We start from the raw sequence: 10,349 nt of genomic DNA, 5'->3' as shown, positions 1-10,349 counted from the left end.
CAGACACAGCACATCCCACTGCAGGGCTGGGGCTGGTGACAAACTGGAACAGTAAGGAGCAGAAAACCTCACTGGGGCTGGTTTGCCATGAGAGAGGCCAACACGGGTGCATGGGGGCTTTGATAAACAACGCCCCCCCCCCCGCCCCTTGCACCCCTCACCCACAATGGGTCAGGGGGTGACAGACTCTCAACCCTTTTACTGAGCCAGGAGTGGGAACTCAGGTCTGTGCCTAATCAGGGCCAGCCCAAGCCCTCCTCTAAACTACTGTTACTGAGGTGCTGACAGGGACTAGGGTACAGGAAGAGCCATCACAAGCCTTGGGTGAACGGCTACGCTTGAAAGATTCCACTCCTCTGGCACATCTCTCTCTCATGCTTGCAGGGAAACCCACGGTTTGAGGTGTCCTTCCCCAGTTTGGGAAGACCCAACATCTGCCGAGCTTCTGGGACGTCTCCCTCTGCAGGGCTCTGGCAGACAGAGAGTTAAAAGGCTGCAGCCCAGGCAGGACTGGAGCAGGAGGGGAATGGGATAAGATCCTCTCAGGCAACCCCCGCTTCCCCCGCGCTGCCCCAACGGGTCCCTCCCCGTCCCTTGGCTGGTGTGGCCCTGCCACCTCCTGGCTGGCCTGGGGACTACGCGAGGGGGGTGTGTGTGTGCAAATCGCCCGGGGACATCCCCTCACCCCCATGGGGAATGGGGACTCTGTGCCCCTGGCCCGGCTCACCTGGTCCAGGGTTCTCCTCCTCATCATCTTCCTTCACACCATCAGACAAACTATGCAATGCCAACATGTGCCATGATCCCAGGCAGGAGACATCACCAGGTACCTTCAGACATCACTGAGTACCACTGGATATCACTTGGTACCAATGAAAATCAGGTACCACCAGCTAACAGCAGATATCACTTGGATACCACCGCCCACCATATGCCACAGGACATCACCTGGTACCACTGACCATCACTTTGCCACCAGCACTGGTGGCATCCCCAGGTCACAGAATGACAGGTAGCACCCGGGGAAGGATCTTACACGGACACAGCTCCCAAAGTATCTTGCTCTGCAAACCCCAAATTGGCGTGCACACACCCATCCAGCCCCAAGATCCATAGGGAGCTGACCCCCAGCCTTGGGGCTTTTCCCATACCCCTGCTTGAACTTGCTCTAGCTCAGGCAAAAGCTCATCCCAGACAGATTTGGGCTGGAAATCACCAACCTGAGCAGATCAGACCCATTCTCCTCACTCCGGTCAAAGCTTCATCTCAACCGCCTTCTCACAAGTGCCTATAGAGCAGGCTGGTCAGTTAAAAAGCCCCAAAACAGGCCATTTTACCCTGAAAACAGGAGCAAAACCAGTTCTTCCCGCCTCCCAAACCATTCCAGCATTTTGGTGCTTAGAGGAAAACAGCCCTTTATAACTCAAAAATTTTATTTTATTTCAACCCCTCCTGGGCAGAAAACATCAAATGCCACAAGTTTTTTCAGGCCAAAATATATCTTCGCCCACACCATCTCTTGAGCCAACCCACAGGAGCACCAACAACCCAAGGAAGGACAATTTAAATACACTGACAAATACAACCCCTCCCAGCCCCACCAGCCCCACACCAAAGGGGAGGACCCAGATAAATACAGTGCAATAATTACAGGTATTTTGCAAGGAATGGCACAATTAAAAGCCCTATCTTACTTCACGTCACAGGGCTTGTCCCAAGCCCCCCTCTGCAGGCATATCTCTTCCCAGTACATTCCAGTTTTGATACTCCCGGCACCAGTAGCTCCAGGAGGCTGGAGGGACCTGGTGTGGATAGGGGCAGAGGGGCTGCAGCCCCTCAGGGAATATGGCTCCATGTCCTGGCCAGAGATTTGCCAGAGCCATTTGAGCTTTATTTATCCTTCCTTCACCCAAAGGACTTCAAAACTTCAGCTTTGCTACCTCAATGTTTTTTCAAGGATATTCCAGAGGTGGTGGGGAAAATGCTACTGGAAATGACCTGTTGTGACCATGAAGAACTAGTTTAACTGAGGAGCAACTGGAGTGATCCCAAAACACGACACAGCCCATTCTGGGCAGAGGTTTCTCTGCCACCCAAGGGTGCCCCTAACCCATCTGGGACACCCAAAGGCACTTCCAGTCCACCAGCATCCCCAGGGTGATGGGTGGTTATGGTGGGATTCATTGGTGTCCCAAAATGCCAATGAATGTATGGGGAGATGCTGGGATGGGTCCTGGATGGATCCCAGGGCACTCCCAGAGCCCAGTGAAGTGACAACCAACCCAGCAGAGTGCAGAGATGCCACACTGGGTGAGCAACACAAGTCCCCCTCTCCCCTCCATCCTCAGAAAACCCAGTGCTCCCCAACATACCCCAACCTCTCCAGTTACCCCACACAGATGCCATGCACTCAGGACGCAAGTGGCCAGAGGGGACAAAGGCAAATGGGGACTGGGGGTACATTCAGTGCTTCAGCAGGTCCGCCAGGTCACATGTCTCAAAGAGGTCTGTGACACCCTCGCCCTCAAGCCCCCAGAGATAGTCATCCTGTTCTGGGGGTGGCGAGAAGGTGACAAAGGGTCCCAAGTCCAGGTGGGAGGGGGTACAGGGCAGCTGGTCCTCCGTCTGCTGCAGAAGATGGGCAGGGGAGCCCAGGAGCCCAGACTCCAACTCCAGCAGGGAGCTGGGTCCCCCCTGGATGGCGAGTGGCAGAGATGGGGGCGAGACAGAAGTTCCTGTGCCCCCCCAGCTCTGGGAGATGGGGTGGGGTGGCTGTTTGGCTGATGGGGAACTGTTCGGCAGGGAAAGGGGTACGGGGTGGTCTTGTGGGGAGGTGGAAGCAGAGGGGACCGGGTACTCTTTGGTGGGGTTTTCCTCCGTGATCTCCTCTGGGCAGAGGTACACCTCGATGGGGCCATTGGTGCTCTTCAGGTGGAGCTGGAAGTTCTCCTGGGAGGGCAGAGTAAGACTCAGGGGGGCACCCAGAAGGTCACCCATATCCCACTCCATTCCCCCCAAGCCATGAGGGATCCAATTGGGGCATTGCAACCCTTGAAGGACCAGCTCAGGGTCAAACAGCCCCCTGGAGACTCCCCAAAACCATGCAGGGTCATGCTGGGCTATGTCCTTGGGACACCTCAGAGGAACCCATTGAGTGTGGCACGGATCCAGCAGCACCCACACACACCTGGCTGAAGTCTGGCACCTCCAGCTGTGTCTCAGGGGGAGCCTTCACGGCAACCACCGTCTGCTGCTGAAAGCTGCTGATGGCACGGAGGTCCTGGTAGGTGATGTATGCCAACGTGGACAGAGATGAGGTATAGGAAAAGAAGGGGCTGCAAGCAGGACATCAACCCTCGCATCCCTCCAAACACCCCCTAAGCCCAGGGGAATCCAGCTGTGGTCCCCAAGGCCCTGCCCTCCCTCGCACCTCCCTCAGCAAGGATATCTGTAGTTGGTCTCATTGTCTGCCAGCTGTTGGATCTGCAGGGCACAGTCCTGCATGAGCTGGTCCAGCATCCTCTCTGTCCTAGCCAGTTCGGCCAGTTCCCCACGCAGCACTTGTTGCTTTGCCACCATCACTGTGTCCTCAAAGATCCCTGTCCCCCTGCCAACGGAGATGGCATCTGAGTGATGGCACAGCACACTCTATGTGTTCCCAAGCCACATGTCCCTCACCCTGCCCCATCCCCATGTCCCATTTCCAGCTGCCCAGCATCACTTACATCCACTGGATGTGGTTCTTGGATTTCTTGCGGATGAGCTGGATGCCCTCCAGTACATTGGTGATGTCATAGATGCGACGTTTCTGGACCTCTAGCACCTCGGCAGCCCGGTTCAGATCCACAACACCGTCGGGAGACTCGTTAAGCAAATGGATGAATTTTTTGGTGAGCAGCCCCAGTGAGGTGTCGTAGCGAGTCTTCTCCCCGGGAGACTTCGGGGCTGTGAGGAAACAAGAGACCCCTCTATCCTCTCCTTAGTTTGGGATGTGGGATGGAGGTGACATGGGGCTGGACATGGGAGACCGTTTTCCTTCCTTTAGTGTCGGATGTGGGACAGAGGTTACATAGGGTTGGAGACCAGAGACATCCCCATCCTCTCCTTAGCCATGGGACAGAGGTATCACTGGGCTGGACATGAGAGATCCCCCCCTTGCTCTCCTTAGTGTGGGATGAGGGCTGGAGGTGACATGAGGTAGTGCTAGAGGGGACATGATTGTAAGAGGAAAGAGAAGTGGGGTCTGCTCCCCTCAGCTTCCCCTGCCCCATCTCACCCCGCATCACTTACTTCTGGGGCTGGGGACTTGTGCCAGTGTCCAGCCCGTCCCCTTGGGCGTGCGAAATTCAGGGCCCTCCAGGTCCAGCTTCCTCTTGGCCTGGAGCACGAGAGAAAACCCTGCATTGTGGCCAAGCCAGACACCCCTCTGAGTTCCCTAGACCCCCCAGGGCCATCAGCCAAGCTCTGGGTGCCACATCCGGGGTTAGGAGAATCCTGCGAGAGGCTCATCCAGTTGCAAGACTCCTTTTAAGAAGGGGCACAGCAGCACCCAGCAGTGTGAGAGGCCACTGGGAGAACTGGACAGAGAGGAGATGAGGGGTCCTGTCACCCCCCCAGGGCTTCCTGCACACCCTGGCAGTCACAGGGATCCCACTAGGATTTCCCCTCACCCCCAGCTCCTGGCAGGGCTCCTGTGAATGCGGCAGCTCCAAAGCCAGATCCTCACCGTCCCACCCTGCCAGCTGGCCCACTGGAGTGCAAGATTTCACTTCCCTCCTCCCACCTGGGTCATGGTTGAGGCAGCCAAGGGCACCCAGCTGCCACATCAGCCACCCCCCCTCTCCCGGACCCCTGGGTGCCCTGGACACATGTACTCAGCTGGAGGGAAAATGGGATGGGGGAGTATGCTGGATTCTGGGAAGGGAGACAAACATCCCTGCACCTGCTGTCCCCTCACCAGGGCAAGCAGCTCCTTGAAATCCCCCCTGTGGAACCCCAGGCAGCATTTGGGCAGGAGGGAACCAGGGAAAAGTGCAGCAGAGTAAATTCACAGGAGAAATGGAGGGTGTCACCAACCCCTCCACCAAGGCAAACAAATCCCCCAGGACCCCTCCAGACTCACAAACATGCAGAGGGTGATTTGGGGGGGAATGCTTTGACTCAGCAGTAGAAAGCAGCCCCCCAGCCCCATCCTGACCCCACTCCGTACCTGCTCCCAGGCTGGGCTGTCCCACAGGGTCCCCCTCAGTACATCCCGCATGGCACCCAGGTCCCTGTGCCGGCTCTGACGGCGGCTCCCTTGGGAGCACAACGCACTTTGCAGGGAAGGGTTGGGCACCTCGGCCTTGTTCCCACCCAAGGGGGTTGGTGGGAGAGGCGCCAGAGGCTGTTTTCCACCCCCCCAGGGAGCCAGATTGGTCCCAAGCTCCTGTGGGAATCTGTTTCCTCCCACCCTTCCCAGAGCAGGTTTTTCCCAGTGAACTTGCCTCCAACCCCAGCCTCGTGCCCCCGGATCTGCCCCGGAGCTGCCGGCAGCATAACGGTTAATGCCGAGTGCATGGGAAACACCTGCCTCAGATAAGAACCTATCCATCTGCCAGCATGGGAGGGCGGGCATCAGCCTGGCCCTCCCCCCGCCCCGCAGTATCCCTTGCTTCTCTGGCATGGATGGTCATGGCCAGTGTATGTTCCTACCACTGTTGCAGAGGTCAGCTGCACCCCACCTGCCCCAAGCAATGGGGAAACTGAGTCACAGAGCAACCCACAGCAGGTCCTGGTGTTTCCAGACACCTCAAAACCCCCCAAATCCTCCCTCTCATGTGCATGAGGGTACATAGGGGTGTCCTGCTTCTCCAGGTGCAATTTTTGGGGGGGTGGGGGCTTGGTGGGCTCAGACAGTGGCAGGACCCTGAGTTCGAGGACACACCAGCAAGGGACAATGGACAAGGAGCTCCCTCCTGTGACCCAGCTGCCATCCTCTGAGCCAGGCAGGATTAGGCACACAACAGCTGAGTGGGGCACAGCAAGGGGCTCCCAGCACCCTACCAGCACTGGGGCGGGGTGGGATGAACCAGAGTAGGTAGGTGAGGAGGGACTAAACCCAAACACCCGCCCCAAGACATGGCAGGACCACCCCACACCACTTCCCAGCCCCCAGCCATGGTTCCTCAGGATGTGGGAACACACCATCTACACCCCAATATGATGGTGGGGGTGGGAAATCAGCCTTGACCCCAAAATATGCCTTATATACTAAGGCAGTGAGGGGGCAGGCTGGGCCCCCTGCCAGCTCTGCCTGCCAAGCAGCCCTGAGCCCAGCCCTGGCGCCAGGTGCTACACCCTGCGCCCAGCCCAAGCATCAGAGCACCCCTCAGCCCCCCGCCGGGGGCTCCTCCTGCCAACTTTCCCTTTCAACAGCATCTGCTGCCTTCTGTGCTGCTTTCTCTGGGCTTGCCCAGGCTCTGCCCGGCCCTTTATGGGGCTCCTCCTCTGTTCCCCCTTTTACCAGCCCCACAACCCCCACGGGGGCGTGGGAATGCAGCACCTGGAGCTGGGCACTCAGAGCTGGCAGAGAGCCAGGGGCACTCCAGGATCCTGCTGCTTGCTTGTGCCAAGGGGCTGGTGGGTCAGACCCCCACAGGTGCAGCCCCCACTGTCTTGGGGTGACTGAGGGCTAGTAGGGCACGAGATATGGACAGGGGAATGGAGGCTGATCCCAGATTTGGGGGAAAATGAGACCACCCTGCAGTGGGGAAGTACCTCACCCCAGGTACTGCTCCCTGCTCTGGGGTGCAGCCAACATCTCCTCCAGTGAGGAGTCCTCCCGAAGTCCCCCGGGATGGGACTCGAAACGGCCGCATCCAGGGAGATGTCCTCATCCTCGGAGATGTTCCCCAGTAGAGAGGATGGCTATGGCTTTAAAAACCATAGCCAAAAAAAGCCCCTCCAAGGGCAGCAGTACAATCATCACTTCCCCACCCATCCTCCCTGCAAAAATCCCCCCTTTTGCCCATGCAGAAAACCCTTTGATGGGATCAAGGTGGGATGGGATTATGTCACTCCTGTAGAATCTGGGGTGCTGCTAAGCAGGTTCTCTGGCCACCCAGCACCAACAGGGTCTGCCACTCTTGGGTGCTCATTGCACAGACGGCTCAGCCCTGCCAGCCCATACAGAACCACAGCAGACTCTGGACGCTCTTGTTCAGGGTGGGGTGCTGGGATCCCACAGCAGAAACACCCCTCTCTCCAGTGCTCTTGCCTAGCCCTAAGCCCCTATAGAGACTCCACAGCCCCTAGAGAGACCAGAGATGGGTAAACACTGATGACGGGATTGACATGGGCTAAAACCACTCCAAAATACACATTTTCCCTGGAGGAAAATGCATTTAATTACCCCAGAACCCTCAAATCGGAGTGTATGTAAATTTAAGGCTTTTTTGGACCATGAGAGACAACCCATCCTGCTTTCCCGCGGGGTGATAGGCTCCTCCATGTGATCCCAGATCATTCATGTGGCACAAAGCTGGTGGGAGCGGCTGCAATTGCCCTGCTTGGGAATTGGGAGGAAACGCTTGTATCTGATTGCCTCGGCTCTGCACACAGAGGTTGTGCCATAAACAGGGTGTGTGCGGCAGGAACCCCAGCTGTCAGGGCTGCGAGTGCCATACCGGGGCTGGAAATAGTATCTTCAGCACCGCGAATGGGATAATGGCAGTGGGAAATGAGATGGGGACACCGGGAGACGCCTCTCGCAAGCCACCAAGGGGGATAGGGGAGCACGTCATGTCCCCAGTTGTCACATGAGACCCCCCCCCGACCCTGTTCAATTGACTGTTGTGAGCAGCAGCACCCGGAACATCTCCTTGTGTGGCTGATGATGATGGCTGTGGTGGTGGTGGTGGTGATGACAAAGAGGCCGTTAGCCCAAAACCTCTTGATCCCAAGTGTCACTTAAGGACAAGCACTTCATGTTCCCAAGTGTCACACAAGCCCGCCTCGCCGCCCCCCCCTTCCACATTTAGGGAACAGAGGCAGGAAGGAGTACCCTGAGCACTGGAGTGGCTGATGATGAGGCTGACAAAATTAGCCAAAAACCAGCTCTGCACATCCACAGAAATGGTACTGGGAGTCTGTGGGTTGTTTTTAAGGGAGGGAGCAGCAATCAGTGATGGTGTCTTCTTAAACAACAGCCCCCGGCAGTGCAGGATGTCTCACGCGGTTCAGAAACAAAGAGGTCGGAGAGGAGACAGGTGGCCCCGAAGTCTCCCGGGATGGGACTCGAAACGGCCGCATCCAGCCCCTCAGCCATGGCACAAAGAAAGAAGCAAAGACACAAAGACACTCCCTCTCCCTCCGCCGCGGCAATGTCCCCAGCTGGCACCAAGCATCAGGGATTGAGAAAAGAGTGGGGAGGGGGAGGGAGGGAGGGGGAATAAATAGATAAATCAAGCTTTGGGAAAACTACATCGGTGTTAGCAAGGTCTGGGATCCCTCCCAGGACCGAGGAGAACAGAGGCTCACAGTGAGGGCTGGATGTGTGCCCAGGCTGGAGCAGGCAGGAATTAAATGCCAGCTGCCAGTGGGGCCGATGGGCCGGGGACACGGAGGGGGCCCTCCAGGAGCAGGGACAGGCTAGGCAAAGCCTCCTGTGTGCCCTGACAATGGGCACGGGGCTAGCACCCAACTCGTGCCTCAGTTTCTCTGTTTAGAGGTAGCTTTGTAGCTTAATGTTGGGCTTTGTAAACACAGCTGTGACCACGCGGCTTGGCGACAGGAGTATGGGACAGCATATTCCTGCACAACTATCAGCATCATGGTCTGAGCTACAAAGCCTTGGGGTGATCCATGGAAGGTGGGACCCCCACAAAAAACAGCCACTGCTAGCCCCACTATAACCACGGGCAGAAACCAAGCTTGGAAAGCAACGCTGTGGCACCCCTGTCCCATATTCCCCCACCTCCCCGGGGTGATGGGTCACCCCGGGGGTCACAGCTCCGAAGTGGGGAGAGCCAGGGCTGGTGCCCCGCCCAGAGCAGGCAGGGTATCTGCCTCTACCCATTCCTCATTTCCCCACCATACAAAGGGCTTCTCAAAGGGCCTAGGATTGCTGACCGGGTCTTGAGGCACAACCCGGACTTTTTGCAAGCTGGAGAGAGGACAAGAGGCTGAAAAAGGCCAAGAAGCGGAAGCCGGAGCCGCGGGTAGGCAGGGACGAGGGGAAGTTGAGAAACATCTGAGCCATTTCACTGCGACTTCTGATTTCAGACCTTACCCTCCCCCACTGCCAGAAAGACACATTAGGGGGTGCAGACTCCAATCTAAGCTGCAAAATTCGGAAGGGAGAGGGCTGTACATCCTAGGGTCAGCCACTCCTTGCTCTCCATCCAGCACCATCCCCAGCCTCCCGTGCCCCCAAAGCGATGCCCGAGGAAGAGACAGGATGCAGACATCTTACCGGCAGCCGTCCCGCCGAGGCTGAACAGAGGGTCCTCAGCTCAGGGCCTTGGGGGGTGTCACAGAGACACCCGCCCCGGGAAGCGGGGGCGCTGACAGCCGCTGGTGTGTACCCCTGTGTGAAACAGCCTGTGGATAACGGGGGGCTGCCCAGGCTGGAAGCCCCCGGATCACAGGAGCCCATCACTGATGTGACCTTCTTCGGATGGTGGTGAGAAGGGGGGGGCGGGAGGGCGATACCCCCCCCTCCCCGGGGCGGGGGACACTCCCCTGGGGAGCCGCAGCATTGCAAAGTCCTTTCCGAGAAGCCCGAGCCGGGTAAGGGGGCAGGAGCACCCCGCGATTCCGGGGTGGTAGCCCGGTAAGGAGTCACAATCTCAGCCGTGGCATTTTGGGGGAGCGGAGAGGAGTTCCCACCGGACGGTCCCCAGATTCCCCCCAGAAAACCTGCAGAGAAGAATGCAGCAGCGGTGCCACCGAAATCGGCGGAAAATTGGCTTTCGGCCCCAAAAATCAGCCGCACTGTGGTCGTATGGGGCCGGGGCGGCCGGAGCGCGGCCCCGCCTGGGCCGGGACCCCCGCGCCCGGCTCCGCTCCCGCCCGATCGCGCCCGGCCCCGCTCCCGCCCGATCGCGCCCCGAGCGCTCCTTTTTGTGGTTTGTTTTGTTTTGTTTTGTTTTGGGTTTTTTTGGGGTTTTTTTTTTTTCCCCTTCTATTTTTTCTTTTTTTTTTTTTTTTAAGCGCCAAAACCCATGCCGCGAAATTCGGATTTCCCGCGGAAAACGCCGCGTGCTGATTGGCTGTCGATGTCGTGGCCCCGCCCCTTCGCTGCGGCCGGTGGCGCCGCGCCGGGAGGGGCTTTAAAAGTGGCCCCGCGGGCGGAGTCATTTATGCAA

At 57.9% G+C, this 10,349-nt stretch overlaps 1 protein-coding gene across 1 annotated transcript; it reads right to left on the bottom strand.

Annotated features, from left to right (window-relative positions):
* Positions 1-1,465: 1,465 nt before the first annotated feature.
* On the bottom strand, positions 1,466-9,876 carry LOC134561774 (transcription factor E2F2-like). Its single transcript, XM_063419041.1, is given in 7 exon segments — positions 1,466-2,949; positions 3,188-3,302; positions 3,449-3,607; positions 3,726-3,945; positions 4,291-4,378; positions 9,455-9,697; positions 9,699-9,876. Coding segments are annotated over 7 exon segments (1,353 nt in total). The 5' UTR covers positions 9,741-9,876; the 3' UTR covers positions 1,466-2,463.
* Between the last annotated feature and the right edge of the window lie 473 nt (positions 9,877-10,349).

The sequence above is a fragment of the Prinia subflava genome, chromosome 24, assembly GCF_021018805.1.
Source record: "Prinia subflava isolate CZ2003 ecotype Zambia chromosome 24, Cam_Psub_1.2, whole genome shotgun sequence".
Taxonomy (NCBI): Eukaryota; Metazoa; Chordata; class Aves; order Passeriformes; family Cisticolidae; genus Prinia; species Prinia subflava.
Note: the sequence above shows the minus strand (reverse complement) of the source record. Positions and strands in the feature narration are given on the sequence as shown.